Consider the following 20,404-nt stretch of genomic DNA (forward strand, 5'->3'; position numbering starts at 1 on the left):
GCAGGTATGTCTGCTTCATTTATACGAAAGCAACAGCGATATTTTTCCACTGTTTCACCATAAATAAATATTATCAATGTAACTAAAGATAATGCAGCACTTGATCCTGCAGCACTTGATCCTTTTATTGATTTCACACAGATACATACAGGTCATTTCCTAAAAAAGGGAAATGAACTATTAACATTCTATTACATGTGTGTGATTATTACAGATGTAATTCATATTTCAGAGTAGTAATTGTAAATTACTTCGTGTAATCAAGATGAGAGACCACGGCTATAAAAGCGAAGGTGGATTTGGGAAGCCTGTCGCAGCCATGTCCTGTCTGTATACGCGACCAACCCATTGCGGAAGGTGCAAGATTGATAAGGAGAGTCCTCAGAATTCAGCGTATATTGCGGGATAGACAGGATCCTTTAGCTCAGCGCGACAGTGTGCTCATAGAGAGATATCGATATTCCCGTGAGGGTATTATTTACTTAACCAACTTGTTGACGAGGGGGTGCAGGACCACCACCTGTCTTTTTTTCCTCTGCCCTTTTCTTGGTTGCTGTTATGAACAAACTAACAGAGTATTACAGGCCAGTATTACCTTGCCAAGAGACGCAAAGCAATCTAAGAGATAAATATTACCATTCTGTAGAATACTCCTGTATTCCACTTTTACTTGTTCCCATGTTCTTGTGGGTCCTGTTGTGGCTCTAATGTGAAAGGGGATATAATATAACATATTATAATATAATATAATGCCATATGATATTGGACAATATAGTGTCATATGATAGATCTACCCTACCGCCTACTGGTGTTGGCCAGAGAGGCCGATGGCGCGATATGGCAGCCTGGCTACAACCGTAGCTGCCTCCACCAGTGTGTGAATGTGGGAGTGAATGAATAGTGGTATCGTAAAGCGCTTTGGGTGCCTTGGAAAGCGCTATATAAATCCAATCCATTATTATTATTATTATTAAATTACCTACGAGTTTGATTTGTCAGCAACTTTCTGCCAGCCCTCTCTCCTTGCTTTTGCAGCCTTTGCAGTGTTCTCTTGCGTTTTAATTAAACTCTGAAACTCCTGTAATCCCTCACTCATGAGTTCTTGCTCTGCTGCCGGAAAATACCGAGCACGCCCCTTCGACATTTTCGCCGACCAATCAGCGGGTTGCCGATCAATGTTTCTACTATCGATGCGTAGCCCCTTTTACGACACCCAGTGATGTCACATTCCTGCGTCCAGCTGTAGTAATCGTCAACAGCAGGTGTGTTCGGGGAACCGGATTAGCGAGCTCACGGTTAGCGCGATGATTTGATCTTGGATGTGTCATTTGATCTTGGATGTAGTAAGCGACGTACGAAGAACGGGCCCCAGGAGCTGTAGGTGCGAAACACTCATTTGTTAATGACAAGTTATTAGCCAATTAGCTTGTGATTTTATAATAAACATAATTCTCGATTTTGAATCATGATATGACCAAGTTTTATAAAAGTGACTTAATTTTTTATTCAGTATGAACCAAAACAAGTGAACGAGCCTGTTAACCTGTAAACAGACAGCAAATCACCGTCCGCTGGCCCTCAGATAGAGAGCACTTTACGTACACAGCGTGAGGCACTTCCCCATTAGCTTTTTTTGTTTTTTTCATATTTGGAAGCCACGTCCATGTTTTCTACTATCTGTGCATAAACAGAAAACATTCACAAGTAAAAAAACACATATTAGCCATTTCCCTGCTTCTGTTTTCCAAGCCTATCCAATTGATCTCCAGCTCGAGCTTTAGTAAGCTCAAAACGTCTGAGAGAGACGTCAAACTTCTCAATAACTCCCAACAAGAAAGAAAAAAATCCCTGAACATTTTCCAAAATGGCTACTTTCTCAGCACAATATTGTTCTGAGGCAAAACCACTCTCTGACGGACAATAGAGAAGATATAATGGATAGAGTGGACACATTATTTCACATGGCAGGGCAGACAGAGAGAGGATGATGCCTGTGATTGAAAGCGACGGCACACCCCTTCCTCTAGACACACTGTCACATAACATTGAAGGGAGACGGACAACACAGTCATGTCTCTGATCCATGTCATGACATGCTGGGTAACTTTAGGGTGGTGGAATACAGGTAGCATGCATGCTTCCTGTTCTGTATGTCATTCTGAGATAGAACATCATCTGTCAGAACATTTGCATTGCAGCAAGATGCTGTTAAAAACTGGATATTTCAGAAAGAGGAATATGTTAAAAGATTGATGTTAGAAGGACGCTGGAAAACGAATATAGAGTTGTAAAGTTGCTATTTTCTCAGTTAACATGTACACGCCCTTTAAAATGCCCACAGTGCAGAAGTGACATGTTTCTGAGTTATTGTTATTTCAAATGGTGTCAAATTATATACACTCAGTAGCTCATGTGAGGATTGCTTTTCTCTCTTACTCTCTTCTCGTTTGGCTCTCAGCGGTCGCACTTTTCTCCTCTCCCTTATCTTCCCTGCTTAGCTTCTTATGTCCTTGTCTTGTCTCGTGCTTTTTTCACTTTCCTGGAACACACTCTCACAGTCTGTTTCTAAAACCTAAAGAGAATTATGGATTTGATCACCTGGTCTCTGAATGCTATTGACACCCTTTTCTCAACGACAAGTCTGGGCTCGTGAGAGCCCGAGTGCCCTGGAGGGACTTTCCCTGCCGGATACACGATGGACGGGTGGCAGACATGCAGGATCGTGTGCCTGGCGGGACTGTCGATCGAAGATGCTGAAGATATCTACCTATTCGGAACCATGATAACAGGGTTCTTGCTGATCGGAGCTGGCTTGGCCCTGGCTGGAAAATTAAGAAAGCGGAACGGGCTGTTCAAACTCCCCCAAGGCTGCCCACTGGGATTGAAACGATGGGACGAGGTGCGGCTTCTCAGAAAGGGCTCACTGAAGGCAGCATGGTTAAGAGCTTGGAGGCGCTAACGGCTGCAGTGAAGGCTCAGAATAACACCTCTGAGCGTATATTGGATTACATCAGGGAAGAATCCACTCGGAACAACACCTCTGGATTACACGCGGGTCGTGAGGTCTCAGAATCTGCTCTGTGAGCAAAAGACTGAAAAGACCACAGAATTGAAGGTAAATAACATCATGGAGAAACTCGCAGCTATCCAATGGGAGATTGAGAGACCAGTGTCGGAGTGTTAAAAACAGCTTGAAATTCTCATGAGTTGTTTCTAAAAGAAAAATCGCCATTATGATGTGGCTACCCCTTCGGCGCCAGCTGTGGGCTCAAGGCCGGAGGCGAACAAAAACACCCTGATAACCACTGTGTTGAGTCTGTTCCTTCCCATTCCATGCAAGGCCACCTGGGTTGGCTGGTAGACTGTTTACTTAGCCTGGCAGGGCGAAGGACACTGTCTCAGCTGAACTATGGACACGCACACACACACACACTCATCCTTCGATGCTTGTTTCCTGCGGGGGAACACGGCGGGTCTGTGTGCCGCGCTGGAATGGTAACGCTGTGCAGGGCGGCTGCTGTGTTCGCTTCGGATTACTCCTCACCCCCCACCCAATCCTGTGGCTTGTCATGTCTTTCACAAAGTTGTACTGTGGACATTTATGTGCTTTTTGTGCAGAGGAGTTTTTTTGTTTCCTGTTCTCATGCTGTCCTACCATGGAGGCAGAGCATGAGTAGAGGTCTTTTTTTTTCCTCTCGTACTTTCCCACTGTAGTATATTCAGTGTTTTTCTGTAACGCTACCGATGTCTGACTTGTATCCCCATGTAATGTCTGTGTTGTGTGTGTAAGGTCGGGGGTGGGGTGGGTGGGGGTGGGGGGGGGGGTCCCATTTCACTGCAGGGCAACCTGCATGTGGCGAATAAAGCTTTAATTGATTGATTGATTACTAGTGTTCTTCTCTACTGTAGGTCTAACCATAGCTGCACCGTGCCAACGGCACTGCTGTACGGCACTGCAAATATAACTGAATCCAGTGTATTCCGCAGAGTCAGAGCATGTAGTCATCTGATCGTTTCTGCACTCCAGGCACTGACATTGTTTGTACAGAATTATGAGGATCCAGGAACACATTTACAATGTTTCAGGAAATCCACTTCTACTGCGAGAAAGATTTGCAGTGCTGTTCTGAGAGTTTGTACCAGGACCTATTATACAGTTAAGGTAAAACACTTGAAATACTTTGAATTCAGCATTTTTCAACACTACTTTTATCTATTTAAAAAATGTTATCTGTTTCAGAATGACCAGGAATTAAAAAGAAAAACTGTAAATTAACTATGAAATATGCAGAGGTTAAATTAAATATATTCTGACATCCAATCTCAATCCCAGAGTAAAGGAATTAATTCATGTTATTATGCTGTATAACACACATGCGCTATTTAAAGTACAAACCACCCATCGCCAAATCATTCGCTGTTACAAGAAAAGCATTCATTCATGAATCTTGACAGGTACATCACTGTCCTGAATTATTCATAGTACTCTCTTGTGCTGTCTCTTTGTCTTACCTTTCCTCCACCAGGCTGGTACTTGATGTTGTCAATAGAACCAATCTTGGAACGGACGTTCTTTAGATCTGGTGTTGGAGCATTGATGGGTCGGGGGGTGCGGGGAGCACGGGGAACAGCTGGTTTCTTATCCAGGGGAGTCTGCTTGGGCACAGGGGGTTTGGTGATGACCCGACGGCGGTGAGTGGCACTGGATTCTCCATTGGTGGAAGCAGCCGGGGTAGCAGGAGCGGCGGTTGAGGCTGGGCGAGGACGGGCTACAGAGAAACAGAAATTATAATAAGTATAATTTATATATCACTATAATAGTATAATAATTTATATTCTAGTATAATATAGTAAAATTTGTGAAAATGTAAAAGCCTACCACTATGTCATTTACTTTTTATGAAAGTATGCATTGTTTTTCCTTCCTACTGTTGCCAAGTGCTTGCTCACAGGGTTTGTCTGATTGTTGGGGTTTTCTCTCTATTACATTTAATGCTTATACAATAAAATATGTCGCTTAATTATTTAATCTAACATACTTATTACTCTATATTACCCCAGTTCTACCAGTGTTGTGACACTTCTGCCAGTGTTTGAATAAAATCATGGAGGACAAAATTTTCGGGCTGCATCTGAAATTTTGGTGGTAACCTTCTCCCACGTTTGGGCCCAGAATTTTGTGTTACCATGCTGGTCCCTGCTTTGATAAAATACCTCAAAGTGGTCCTGAAGTGGATACAGGGACCTGACTGGTAGAAGAAGTACTGGAAATACCCAAGGAGCTTTTGTAGTCATTGATGTCTGTGAAACTAACTTACAACTGCATGAAAACATGTGTATTGTGTAGTTTGTGTATCCCCCCCCCCCCAAAAAAAAATTAACCTGTTATTTTAAGTATTTTATGTTTCTTACGTGTAGTCTTGGGTTTCTTGGCCTCACTGGTCTTGCTCTCAGTTTTGTCGTTCTTGTTGGCTGTAAGTGGAAAACAGAAAACAGGTTTTTCGCCATAATTTTTAGGTAGCAATACAAAAAAAATAATGAGGCATTTCCAGCCTCAGGTGGTGCCCCTCTAGCCATTCCAAAAATAGGCTTAAGGTTGTGAGGAGTTAGGGTACTTATTTTAATGCTCCAGAAAGAAGAGGGAAAAAAGGAATATAGAATATATATTAGATTAGATAGAACTTTATTAATCCCTCGGGTGGGTTCCTCTGGGAAATAGGTTAAGTAAAAAGAGTGGAAAGGTGAGCATGAAAGGAGTATATATATATATATATTTATTAGGGGTGCAACGATACTCGTATCGCTATTGAACAGTTCGATACAGTGCTTTCGGTTCGGTACGCATATGTATCGAACAATACAAAATTTGTAATTTATTTTATCAACTTTCCTTCTGACGATGCTGTCTGTGTTGAGAGCTCAGTGGATCTGCGTTCGACTACTCCGCCTAGGCTGCACTGTCGAGCGCTGATCCACTAAGCGCAGCGCAAGCTAGCAAGACAGAAGCTAAGCTCGTTGCAACATGGCAAATTGAACCTCCCCCACCCTCATTCATACGGAGCCCCGCAGGGGACATGGGAGAAAAAAAAATTAAGACGGACTCGCAAAACTTTTGCGAGATCTCGCAAAAGTTGAAATCCAACAAAGCTACTTAGTTGTAATATTACTCTTTCTGGGTCACAAAATACACTTTTAAGATATTTTGAGGCGTGAATGTAGTTGTGTAATTGTCAGATACCTGCTCGGTTTACAAGACATCACATTTGCAAAAGTGCTCTGACGTTTTCGGAGATCTGACACCACTATCTCGAAGCTAACGGGAGGTCGAGACCTACTACAGCTGGGGGGAACACCGCTTTCCCGGCACATCGTGCCTCGACCTCCCGGTTGGCTTCAAGCTGGCGGCCTCCGAAGAATGCAGCTAAAACTTTTGCGAGATCCCGAGTTTGTTTTGCGAGATCTCGCAAAAGTCCGTCTTAATTTTTTTTCTTCTCCCATATCCCCTGCGGAGCTCCGTACATTCAGATCTGGCCTTTGGAACTATTTTGGTCTTCATGTGAAGTATGACCCTGAAGGTAAGCGCGTCATGGACAAAACAGTATGTCGGATGTGCCACACAATGCTCAATTACATGGGTGGGAACTAGTGCATTAGCGCAGTTTGCTCGTTAACGTGTTGACGCTGTCTAGCCCCACGCACTGGGCAATCCGCGGTAGCTCGTTAACGAAGATTTGCCGTGTTGTGGCATTAACGTCATTTCAGATTAACGCTGACAGTACTAGTGGGAACACAACGAATATGACTGCACATTTGCACCAACATCATCCTAGTGCAAAGACAAGTGAAAGCAGACAAAAACAACAAGCACGCATGCTACAAACTTTACCCGAGTTATTTAGACAGCCGTTAGCACAGGATTCTCCTTATGGGGACCTGATATGTTTAATATGCTGCTGAGAATATAGCCCAGAAGAAGCGTATAGTATAGCTTTTATTTTGGAAAGAGACATTTCTCTGTAATAAACTCTCTTTTCCAAAGATGAGGGATTTCTCGATCAGATCGATTTATTTTTTTATCATTTTGTTGTTTCAGCAACATTAAATTTAAAAACTGTACTTTTGAGTGAAAATATATATTTATAATTTAAATAAATGACAAATTAAAAAGGCATTAACATTTTTTGTATCAAAAAAATATCGAACCGTCACACCAAAGTATCGAACCGAACCATGAATTTTGTGTATTGTTGCACCCCTAATATATATATATATATATATATATATATATATATATATATATATATATATATATATATATATATATATAACACCCTGTTGAATAGGACACTTCTTTTCACATTAAATTATAGTAATGATCCAATAATATGACAGACAACATTAATGACTAACTTGAGCTGAGACTTCAATATTCAGCATCTCATGAGTTATTTGTTTATTCTCAAGTCTGTGGACACCAAATCGAAGCTATAAAGAGAGTGAAGAATAGACATGTACAATCACTGCTGTTGTCACCTCCTGTCTAGCTGATGTTACAGAAAACTGTTAACCGTACTAACACACGGTAAATTTAGAAGTGCTAAATCACGGCTCTGCCATTCTTACCTTGCTGTAGAGTTGTTTTCTTACTTGTTATTTCCGAAAGACAAGAAAACTTGGATGAACTTGTCACATTTTTTTTTGTGTCGTTTGGTTTTGGTTACTTTTGGGATTAGTTTTGATCATTTTAGTTTCTTTTATAGTATTTCAAATATTTATATTTACATGCAATATTTAGGCAAAGTAAAATACATTTAGAATAGATATGATTATACAGACCCGACAACCAAATCAGCTGACTTACAGACTGATCAAATAATCAAAGACTAAAACTAAAAATGTTTTGTCAATATTGTGTTTAATTAAGCTTTGTGAGTGTAGACTATTGTTTATCACTATATTATATGTTTCTATATGATGTAGTTTGAATTTATCACACCTACTTTTAGGTTTTATTGGCAACGATGTGATTATTTAACTGATATGTTCTGCCCATAGATATTTATTTTTCTACAATATTGCAGAGCTGACTGCTTAAAGGCAAAATCAGACAGAAACTCAACAATTTCTGGTGACATGAAGTTTGTTAACTGCATAACATGAGTTTCCAGTAACAGTATGTACAGTTTTTGATAAAGCCACATTATGTAATACTGCTGTGATGTGACAGAAACATCATGGACTTGGACATAACTGTTGACACTGGGGCAAAAGTCTCAAAGAGTAACGGAGCACTCATGCAGCTAAAATGAAACATAAACCCTACAGCACATAACACCTATTGCTGTGAACTGGGTGACTGAATCATATTGTGTGAGGGTACACACAAAAAGCTCATATCTCCCTTGCTCTGAGAGGTGAGATACTGTTTGTCATGTGCAGACAAAAATACCAGTTGGGCTCTTCAAAAGCCAGCACTTGAATCTGATTAAGTCTAACATATGGTAGCAATTCAGTTAGCCTGTTGATGCAGCCTGGAGCAGCGCCAGTGTGCAATGCAAGTCACTGTTCGAGCTAGAGCAGCGAGTGAAGTTTCCTGTTGCAGAGAATATGTTGAGATACTAATAAAGGTGATCTTATCTTATCTTATCTTATCTTATCTTATCTTATCTTATCTTATTTCATATCATGCAAACCGGTACAGTCAGATATGCTGCAGGTGCAGCAAAGGAACTGATGCTGCACTGTATCCTCGTACCTGCAGTCTTGCCTGCAGCAGTTGCAGAGGAGCCATTCTTACTGGCAGTTGTACGGGGAGCGGGCGTGGCCTTTGGCACAGGTGGACGTTTTTCCCCATTTTCTGGAGTCTGAAGAAAAACCAAAGAAGAGATAAACAGCTGTGTTCCTGAATTTTACGTGTATGACTTTGTGTATGACTGCTGTGTGCATAAGGAGTGTTTTCCAGGCTTTTATAGTGCAGCCAAATGCAAGTAGAAAATGAAAGTGACAAGAGAAAAGAGGAGGCTAACGTTTTAACATTGGGAGATTAAAAAGGATATTTGCGACAGATGGTGGCTGATATCTGGAACCACATGGAACAATCAGGGCTTTTAAAATGATAGTAGGCAAAAGATTTGTATGAAAACGCTCTCAATCAGTGGAAGACCTGTGTCATCCAAGCATGGCCAACAAGAGGACATTATTAATAGCATGACCACAGGATTATACAGTATGTTTAATTTCAGAGTCCATAATCCAGGGATCTTCAACTCCAGTCCTCGAGAGCTACTGTCCTGCAGCTTTTAGATGCATCCCTACTCCAACACAGCTGAATCAGGCTGTGTCCCAATTAAGAGACCGCACGCTTTAAGTACGAGCACTACGCGTACTACGTACGGTGCATACTATATAAAATTTTATATATCTATATATATATCTATATATCTATATATCTATATATATATCTAACAAAAAAAAAACACCCAGCACGCCCCTGCGGGCGGTTTATCCTTCAAGCTCGGGTCCTCTACCAGAGGCCTGGGAGCTTGAGGGTCCTGCGCAGTATCTTAGCTGTTCCCAGGACTGCGCTCTTCTGGACAGAGATCTCCGATGTTGTTCCCGGGATCTGCTGGAGCCACTCGCCTAGCTTGGGAGTCACCGCACCTAGTGCTCCGATTACCACGGGGACCACCGTTACCTTCACCCTCCACATCCTCTCGAGCTCTTCTCTGAGCCCTTGGTATTTCTCCAGCTTCTCGTGTTCCTTCTTCCTGATATTGCTGTCATTCGGAACCGCTACATCGATCACTACGGCCGTCTTCTTCTGTTTATCTACCACCACTATGTCCGGTTGGTTAGCCACCACCATTTTGTCCGTCTGTATCTGGAAGTCCCACAGGATCTTAGCTCGGTCATTCTCCACCACCCTTGGGGGCATCTCCCATTTTGACCTCGGGACTTCCAGGTTATACTCGGCACAGATGTTCCTGTACACTATGCCGGCCACTTGGTTATGGCGTTCCATGTATGCCTTGCCTGCTAGCATCTTGCACCCTGCTGTTATGTGCTGGATTGTCTCTGGGGCATCTTTACACAGCCTGCACCTGGGGTCTTGCCTGGTGTGATAGACCCCAGCCTCTATGGATCTTGTGCTCAGAGCTTGTTCTTGTGCTGCCATGATTAGTGCCTCTGTGCTGTCTTTCAGTCCAGCTTTGTCCAGCCACTGGTAGGATTTCTGGATATCAGCCACCCCCTCTATCTGCCGGTGGTACATACCGTGCAGGGGCCTGTCCTTCCATGATGGTTCCTCGTCTCCCTCCTCTTTCTTGGGTTTCTGCTGCCTGAGGTATTCACTGAGCACTCGGTCAGTTGGGGCCATCTTCCCAATGTATTCTTGGATGTTCGTTGTCTCATCCTGGCCTGTGGTGCTGACATATATATATATATATATATATATATATATATATATATATATATATATATATATATATATATATATATATATAAAATTTTATATTTCCTATCACCTTAAATCTTCAGTCAAAGACAAGTATCTTTGACAGTGTATATACAGATGTGTTATACATAAGAGACAAATATTGTTCTCTTAATATGTTCGCATTATTACATTTAGCTTGCTTACATATATGTGTAAAAAGAAAATGTACAAGCTGTGATAACTGTTTATGATAGAATGAAGAGTAGACCGATATATGAAATATTCCTTTATTGGGTGAGAAAATCAGACCATGTCATAACTGCTGTAAGTCACACAGAATAGATATCAGAGCCTTAAACAGGCTGACTTCTGCTAAATGGGTCAAACTGGGCAGAAAGTCTACAAACACATAACATCCTTATAGAATATGATGTAACACTATAGATCAACTTACCTCAGAATATATAAAGCATATAAACAGTTACAGCAATATGATGCAACAAACACAGCAGTACTACTAATCCAAAATACTCAAAGCTTCATAGAACTGAAACAAACATTTATTTTAGCTCCATTCTGCTGCTGATACATACTTTAGGTTTCTGAACATTAAACTTGTTGCTGCCTTTCATAGTGTGTAACTTGAAGGCCCTGAGTACTTTCTCCCACACTGAAAACACTGGGATGATAAAATTATTTGAACATTACCTAATAAGACTGATTCAGGACAGACAATTAGTTATGTTAAACTTTCCTAGCAGTCCTTCACAAACAGGGAACAGTCTGTCTATTCTCTCCATCTGTCAGCTGCTGCTGGCTCTTCCTCCTCCTCTTCCTCACACACTGCTGAGTTTGTCCTGGTGGATCATCAGGGGTGCAAAGCCTCACAGATGATGTGCAGCAGTGGGTCCCTCAGTCTGTCCTCACTCTGGACACTTGCAGTTGTCACACATGGAAATCAAATGTGTGATAAGCTGCAGGATTCAAACAAGTGTAACTTATAAACACATGTTCATACTTTTATTCCACAATCAGAAAGAAAAAGAGAGAGAGTGCAGGACAGACAGACAGGTGACAGTCTCAGGTGTACACACTGCTACAAACAAGAGGATTTAGTGTTTGTGTTATTACGAGTGCTAAACAAGAAGAGTCCCAGATGGTACAGTGGACACACGTGTGACTGCTGTGATTAAAGCATCTTTCTTTCAGCTTAAGGAGTGAACTGTCAGCTCGTTCAAACACACGTTAAAGTCTGTTTGGCTCGACACCACCGAACAGAGGCAGCAATATAACATAGCTAACATTAACAGTGCAGTGAATCCTGCTTGTGCCGTGATATTCAGGACTGCAAACCGAGCAGCATCACTGACTTTCAGCCTGTTGTGTTTGTGGATATATGACTGACTTTAATTATCCATGAAATCATCACATTCTCTGTAAGATTAAGGTCAACTATATATATATATATATATATATATATATATATATATATATATATATATATATATATATATATTGAAGTAGAGGCTTTAAAACCAAGTTAACGCTGAAAGTACAAACATCACTAATGTCACATAACTTTGCCGACATGTGGCCAACAGTAATGTTTTAATGTTCTTTGTTATTAAACATTCGCACATAAGTAAGTGGCATCATATTCAGTACTTACTTTTGACAGTTCACTCTTCTTCTGCCGTCTGCCGTATTTTTCGGTAAAATTATCCACACCCACCGCTGCGCTATGAATTGTGGGATATATGGGACCACGAAGCGTGCACCGGACTGTCGCTACCATTGACTGTAGCTACCCGATCCATACCGGAAACCCGATCGGTTCCCCGCATGCGCAAATCTTAGGTCACTTCCTCTCTTTGCCAACATTGCGACATTCAATATATTTGAATGATACGGTTAGCGCCCAGTTAGCACCTAGTATTTCTCAACAGCTCTGCCTCCTTTTCGACTACGGGGACATTTAAACAATGGATAATCTGTATACAAACAAATGCATGCTTTTCTCCTCAACACAGAGCGTTCCCCGATTGAACAACAGCGCCGTAAAATAAGAAAAATGGCGCCTAATTAATAATACAGACTTTGTAATATGTCACGTGAAGATTCATCAGCCAGATGAAGTGTTCACTGACAATTGACAGTGATAGCGGACATCATCATCACTATTCCAATCAATCCTCTCCACACAGACAAGCATAAACACACTCGACTATCACTAAATCAAATTTAACACACGTTTTGTAATGACGCTAATTCAGTTTACAATAGGGCTCATTCGCTCGGTCAGCAGGGGGCAGTATCCTCGTACACTGAGGAATAAACTGCCATTAAATGAACAGAAGAAGAAGAAGAAAACATCTGCGCATGCGCGGTACGGATCGGGAGTCCTGATCCGTAACTATCTTTTTATTTTTCGTTTTTGTCTACATTATATTGAAATGTTTCATTATTGGAAACATTTTAAGAGATTATTATTCTTAACATCTTAACAGATACTCTGACCCATAACTATCGTAAAATGCTTCAACCGGAAGTAGACACCTTTTGCGCATGCTGGGTATCAATCGGGTTTCCGGTACAGATCGGGTAGTGACACGGACCACGCTTGATATTTGGGGAAATCGACGGCGCATTTGGAGTACACTTTGAATTGGGACAGCCGTCGTCGCGTGGCGGTGACGTAATCGCACTCAAAATGCATACTTCAAGCGTGCGGTCTCTGAATTGGGACACAGCCTCAGATGGCTGAATTACCTCTTCAGTGTGCCGTCAAGGTTGGCAAAGGCCTGGTAACAAGCCATTAATCTGACTCAGGTGTGTTGGAACAAGGATAGATCTAAAAGCTGCAGGACAGTAGCTCTCGAGGACTGGAGTTGGAGGCCCCTGCCATAATCTAATGGGCAGTGGTGGTTACATCGATCTTTCATGTATGGGTGAAATATATATTTTAAAATGTGAAATGGCATGTAAGGATCCTATTTTATAACTCTGAAATACATATCTAGATATTAATGTAGACTGAGAGTCATCCAGTCTTTACCAAATAAAGACATAGCTTGCACTGAAGATATACATGTAACCTTGTGTCTTATACTTACCTTGGCAGCCTTAGCAGAGCTAGTTGCTGTTGGCGGCCGCTTGGCAGCAGTAGGTGTAGTTGCCTTGGGTACAGGGCTTTTTTTATTGGCTGAAGCAGTGGTGGGGGAGGGGCGTTTGGCCGAGTTGGCCTCGCCATTTGTGGAGAGAGTGGATGGGCGTGATTTGGCAGAATCTGGTTTGGTGGAACCTGCATTAGGCTGGTGATTATGAAATTAAAGAAGCCAAAATAATAGTAAAAAAAGGAGGACAGCGCAGAAAAGAAAGGAAGAAAAAGAAAGACAGATAGAAAAAGAAAAAGCTGCAGTGAACTCAGCAATGACTGCAATGACAGCGTGATATAGCAGCCCAGCCAGCAACCATAGATAATCATAAAACAGGCCATAAATTATAAAACCGACTAAGCAATTTATAACCAGCTTAGAAAGGTCATGATTACTAAATAATGAAATTACAGGCCTCAAGTGAGATAAAATGAGCAGTAGCCCACAGCTGCATGTAATATGGAAATTCAATGTCAGACACTGGACAGATTCACAAACACGTCAGCTAGCATGCAGTTAGTGGACAGTGAGTTTCATTTGTGTAAGCTTATAATGTAGAAAGTTGTATGAAAACTCTCTGGCCTCGTGGCTTTAACGTAAACAGTTAGCTTAAATGCTACCTACTGGGAACATGTCAGTATGAAAGCGGTTTATTTGCCAGTTGGTCACTAAAGTTCTTTGGGTTTTTGTCTTTACTCCTAAATTTATACTCATTTACTCCAAAGGTGATAGTCTATTATGTATATAATTCTGTTCTGTATGTATACACTTGTTTCATTAACAGTAAAGCAGCTAAAACCGATTAATGAAACAGGTTCAATAGAGGGGAAACAATGAGACAACCTGAGGCAATACAAATGGTTTTACAGGTCAAGATATTTTTTGTCAAGAACATTTTTTTGTCACTACTAGCCTCAGTGTAACTATTACTAGTATGAGACAATAACTGGACCCTACCAAGGTAGCACAGAGTATCCAACTCCACCAGAATGGCACATCAATACATGCCAGTGCCAGAGGTTTACTGTGTCTAAAGAGCATAGAGGAGATTCCAGGAAACAGGCAGTTACTCTAGGAGAGCTGAAAAGGGTTGGTTCTTAAGCCAACATCAAAACCGGTATTTGATCCTTTGTCTAAGGAGGAATAGGACGAGCACTGCCAGAACTACAAAATGACCCCCAGGAGGCCACAGGTGTGAATGTTTCTGACCAAACAATCAGAAATACACTGGATGGCTTAAGGGCCTGACGTCCTCTAGTGGGCTGTATTACTGTTTGTCCATCCATCTATCCATCTTCTTCCGCTTATCCAGAGCCGGGTCGCAAGGGTAGCAGCCTAAGCAGAGAAGCCCAGACCTCTCTCTCCCCAGCCACCTCCTCCAGCTTGTCCAGGGGAACACCAAGTCCACCAGAGAGATATAATCTCTCAAGCGTGTCCTGGGTCCCAGTGGGTCATACCCAGAACACCTCACCCAGGAGGCATCCTTGTCAGATGCCCGAACCACCTCAACTGGCTCCTTTCGATGTGGAGGAGCAGTGGCTCTACTCTGAGACTCTCCCGGATGGCTGAACTTCTCACCCTATCTCTAAGGGAGAGATATTGCTGTCTGTAATATTCTTCAACATGTTGCTCAACATCAGTTTGGTGGTGGGTCAGTGATGCTCTGGGAAGGCATATCCATGAAGACAGGCACAGACCTCTACAGGCTGGGAAACAGCACCCTGGCAGCCATTAAGTATCTGGATGAAATCCTTGGACCCACTGCTGGTGAAGTGGGTCCTGGGTTCCTCCTGATGGACGACAATGCCAGGTCTCAAGTGGTAAGAGTATGCAAGCAGGAGAATTTATCCTGGAGAATAAAGGATGATTGACCCCAACGCTCACTTAACGTGAATCCAAAAGAACACCTCTGGGACATTAGGTTTCAGTCCCTTCGACACCGCCAGGTTACACCTCAGACTGTCCAGAAGCACAGTGATGCCCTGGTCCTGATCTGGGAGGAGATCCACCAGGATACCATCTCACTGGCAGCATGCACACAAGCACACGGGGGACATGCATACTACTGAGTACCATTTTGAGTTGCAGTGAAATTTCACACACATATATATATGTGCATATATATATGTGTGTGTGTGTGTGAAATTGCAACTCAAAATGGTTGTAATTGTGTGTGTGTGTGTGTGTGTGTGTGTGTGTGTGTGTGTGTGTGTGTGTGTGTAATGTAGTCCTGTCAATCAGAAAATAAAACAATTATTCCAACTGGCGCACCTCAAACGCTATTCACACCAAGCTTAGGGTTACCACCTATGATGTCATGGGCCTCAGAAGGTAAAATACTGGTGTGACCAACACTTTAGACAGACACACACAGACCTCCCCTAGCACACACACAAGAGATAAAGGAAATATGTTTCTGTGATTTCTGTGATCAGCTTCTGCAGCATTTGTAAGCAATTGTGTGTCTTGCTCAAGGACACTTCACAGGCTTTCGTTGCAACTGTGGGAGGTCAGACTTGTTATTATCGGGTGACTGCTTTTACCACGATGACTGTGCAGTTTGCGTGCTGGAAATGTGCGTAGATGACACTAATTATTCTCTTTATGCGTGTCTGTATGTGACCCACCTTGCTCTTGCTGTCAGGGCTCGCCAGGGTCTTGCTACCATTCCCTGTGGGAGACTTGGCCGTCCCTTTCACACCCTTCTCCTCCTTCTTCTCATCTTTGTTGGTCTTCTCCGGCTTGTCCACCTTTTCCGCCTTGTTGTTTTTCTCCGCGTTCATCTTCTCTAGCTTTTCCTCGTTTTTGATTATCTTCTCAGACTTCTGGTTCTTGTCTGGGCCGTAGTCCTTCTGCTGTTCTTCCTTCTTGTCAAAGTTGTCAATCTTGTCTGTTTTCCCAGACACGGTGTCTGTCTTCTCCTGCTTGTCTTTGTTGTCAGATTTAACTGCGAAAGAAAGAATGCTGTCATTAGCGTCAGACTATTTTAACAAACCCTGTTGCATAATGAGTAACGGGATGTGACTGGAGACAAAAGAGCCCACATATATAAATTCAAAATTGTAACAAAATTCTAATAAATGTCATCAAATATCAAGATTCTGTTCAACTTACAACATGATTTTGAAAGCTGCTTTGCAGTAAGCAAAAGGGGGATGTACATATTATGTGCAGTCTAGTTCATATTCTCAAAATCTCTATATCTCTAGCTTAAAAACAAAACAAAACAAAAAAAACGCCACTGCACTTTACAGGAAAGGCCAGAGTCATCTTTATTTTCTGAGGCGGCTGAAGTCCTTCAACATCTGTTGGACAATGCTCAGGATTTTCTGTGAGTCTGTTGTGGCCAGAGCTATCCTCTATGCTGTTGCATGCTGGGGCAGCAGGTTGAGGGTCGCAGATGCAAATAAACTGATCCGCAAGGCCAGTAATGTTGTGGGGATGGAGCTGGATTCCCTTAAGGTGGTGTCGGAGAGGCGAATGTTGTCCAAGATAAAGACAATGCAGGATAATACCTCCCACCCACTCCATGACGGGCTGGCTAGTCACAGGAGCACGTTCAGTGACAGACTGAGATTACCAAAAAGCACCACTGAATGACACAGGATATCATTCCTGCCTGTGGCCATCTCCCTGTACAGCTCCTCCATCTAACACACTGTAAACACTGCAATAGTTACATCCTTTTTGCACACACTCTTTTCTACTCAGTAATGTTGCTGTCAACATTCTTGACATTTATTTATAATCACCTCCGTCAATCCTTGATATTTATTATTTAGTGATTTGTATATATTGTTCTATTTCTTAAATTTCTTAAATCTGTAACATATTGTATTGTTAAATAGTCTTGTCTGTTTCTGTTATTGATATTTATACTGGAGCAACTGTAACCCACATAATTTCCTTAGAGATTAATAAAGTATGCTGATTCTGATTCTGATTTAAGATAAGTGCTATCTGAGCAGAAAGCATAAATCCGTTTTAACATTTTACTTTCTACAAGGTTAAATAAAAATCAGCCTCACAAATCAATCATCCAGGCATAATTTAAAACATTCTGTATGTTTTAAACCAGCGGTTCCCAACCTTTTTTGCACCACTGACCGGTTCGTTTATTGTATTTATGGTGGATAAATACAACAAAATAAAACCAGTACTGGTACCAAAAAAAAGATTTATTCATAACACACGGGAAAAGACCCAGAGAAACGGAGTTAACGATAAAAAAAAAAACGATAAAAACCCTGAAAACCATAAACTGAAAATCTCAACTCTCGTGGCCCGGTACCAAATGACTCACAGACGGGTACCGGTCTGTGGCCCGGGCGTTGGGGACCGCTGCTGAAAAAATAAATAAAATAAAAGACAAATGTAGTAATGAGTAAAAGAAACCAAAGCTGACTTATCCACCCATCCCGGATCTTCTCTGAGCTTTTTCTGGCACTAACAATGTGCACTCATTATTTGTTAAATGGCCCTCGTCATATCCGTGTAAGCAAAGGCCATCTGAGGCTATGAAGAAACCATGTCTGTGAAATGATAATGATTATTCTGTCCTGTGAAATGTGAGAATATACAGTGACATACAAACAGGACCAAGCTTGAGCACAAACTTTAATCCAGTGTGGCACCTAAATGATGACACAGTGCTAATGTTGAAGGTTGTGTTCACCAACAAAACCCATCACATCAAATGATCTTCTGGTTGCAACTGCACTTTTGTTATTTATAGATTTGAATCTCCACATGGAAGGTTTTATGTAGGTCGAGGCAGCAGATGATTCTGGGTCTGGCTGGTAAACAGGCCAGCACCATCTATTTTATTGCACTGCCTTATGTAAGAGCTTGCAATGGTGAGGCTGTATCCTCACAATAATCCATGTCAGAGGGGTCAAACCCTATCCAACCCTGAACCCTTTTTAAGAGTCGATCTGTCATCTTTTTTATGAACTAGATGACTTATATCTCTCTTATGATTCATCTATAATTAGATTTTATTTGTCTTTATTTGTATTGTACTGTTACAAAATATCTAAACCGTTTCTTTTAAGAAACACCATCTATCATTAAATGCTTAATAACTACAAAGTGCAGAGTACTCTAACAGACTGGAGAATAAAACTAAAGCAAACACAAAATGAGGTTCCAGCAGGAAGGTTTTAAAGCTGCATTTGCAAGTGAAATTAATAGGTTGTTAGTCTCGATTTAAAGGTCTCGATGGTGATCTTAATAAATTATTCCACAACAGCAGAGCTCTACCACCAACTGAGTCCTTAATAATCTGGGAGATACTTAAATAGCTTGCGCCCTGTGATCTGAGTTATGGTGGAACATGGAGACCAAAAAAATGATCTTCAACGACGGTGAAAGGAGGGCTGTGTTATGGGCCCCGTTCTTCCGTATCTGGTTAACATCTCTGAGGATGATATGGCAATCACGGAGTGTATTTTTCTAATACATTTTTGTAATCATTCATCAATAGACTATCTTCAGCACCTCTCCCAAGAGTAAAAATCCTCAAATTAAATGTGGCGTGTTTTTCTCACTACGAGAATGACAGAATGACATCATGAAGAACAAAGAGTACAAAAAACACCTGAAGTTTGGCCTACAGGGATACTTCTACAAAAAATGTCCACATTATTTGAAACTTTAAACATGTAATAATACTCGTGTTTACATAAATTCCAGTGTTTTTCAGTGTGTGACATGGTTATGAAGAACCTTTGGCGGTAATAACTGATCCACAGAGGAAAAAGGACAATAAAGTGAAAGAAAGAAAGTAAACAGGGATACATGAGGAGAGCAGAGGGGAATATTTAATGAGGTCGATGGGGTTAAGGACACAGCCGGCGGGGCTGAGAGCTGGGAGCAGAAAACGACAGAGGCCTTTTGTTGCCATGAAGACACATCTTATGTAACTGTGACAGTGGAAAGGCCTGGCTGTGCTGTACCCTAATGCCTCCCCCCCTCTTGCCCCCTGTTTACTGTGCGATAACTGCTCTTCCTCCTTTCAACCGATGGCAGCTTGCTGCTGCTGTGCTTTCTCCAACAATCAAGCAGCATCTACAGCTGCCATGAAAAAAGATCCATTTTCTTATGCTGCTCTTAACTGGAGCTGCAAACTAGCCTGCAGTAGAGATCAAATCAGGCACAAGCAGTAATGAGCACGGAAAGTTGCCACATGGATGGCTCACGTGTGCCGGTAAGGTGCCACAGTATGTTCAGCATTCAGTGCTACTGTCCTATTTATCCTGCTGTTTCTCTCTTTTTACTGGTTGTCTGCCCCAGTGATTTATTTTGTGGTGGTTTATCAAACTGTAAATGAAGTCACTTCCTGCCCTGGAAGGTTAAGCTAATGTTAATGCAAACTCATAACTTGCTGCAGTGGCTTCTTAAAGAGGCCTTCTTTGTTAAATTAATTTTAATGGCCTTGATGGCCGAGATTTATTGCAGAGCTTTGTCTGATTTTGGTGAAAATAAGTCAATATTATCCATTTCATTCAAATAGCAGCAAACAAACTAAAAGGAGAATTTGATGACAGAAGAAATGAGGCATCCTGACGTCTTCAGCTGCAGTGAACAGCAAAGGTCCATAAAATGTGTCTCTTATTCCAAACAATATTACTCAGCGTCTTTTTTAGTCTTTCGATAAAGGCAGAAATCAACACTGAGTGTTATAGAAACTTCTCACAGACAGTGAAATCCAGCCAGTGCAAAAGAATACTGAGTTGGCAGCACACTTCACTAACACGTTCCAGTTTGATCAATTAGATCAAAATCAGTGGAGCAGAGGCACACATACTGTCCT

General features: G+C 41.7%; 1 protein-coding gene across 3 annotated transcripts in view; it reads right to left on the bottom strand.

Annotated features, from left to right (window-relative positions):
• LOC113011196 (uncharacterized) overlaps positions 1–20,404 on the bottom strand; it is a 129,808-nt gene that overhangs the window by 15,048 nt on the left and 94,356 nt on the right. For 2 of the 3 annotated variants that reach the window (XM_080293288.1, XM_026150630.2), the window contains exons 7-11: positions 16,218–16,537; positions 13,549–13,746; positions 8,756–8,864; positions 5,413–5,472; positions 4,513–4,769 (exon numbers count right to left, since the gene is read on the bottom strand). In XM_080293288.1, coding sequence (XP_080149414.1) covers positions 4,513–4,769; positions 5,413–5,472; positions 8,756–8,864; positions 13,549–13,746; positions 16,218–16,537 — 944 coding nt within the window. The remainder of the gene's footprint in view (positions 1–4,512; positions 4,770–5,412; positions 5,473–8,755; positions 8,865–13,548; positions 13,747–16,217; positions 16,538–20,404) is intronic. The other variant, XM_080293289.1, reaches the window with a different exon arrangement.

The sequence above is a fragment of the Astatotilapia calliptera genome, chromosome 18, assembly GCF_964374335.1.
Source record: "Astatotilapia calliptera chromosome 18, fAstCal68.1, whole genome shotgun sequence".
Classification (NCBI taxonomy): Eukaryota; Metazoa; Chordata; class Actinopteri; order Cichliformes; family Cichlidae; genus Astatotilapia; species Astatotilapia calliptera.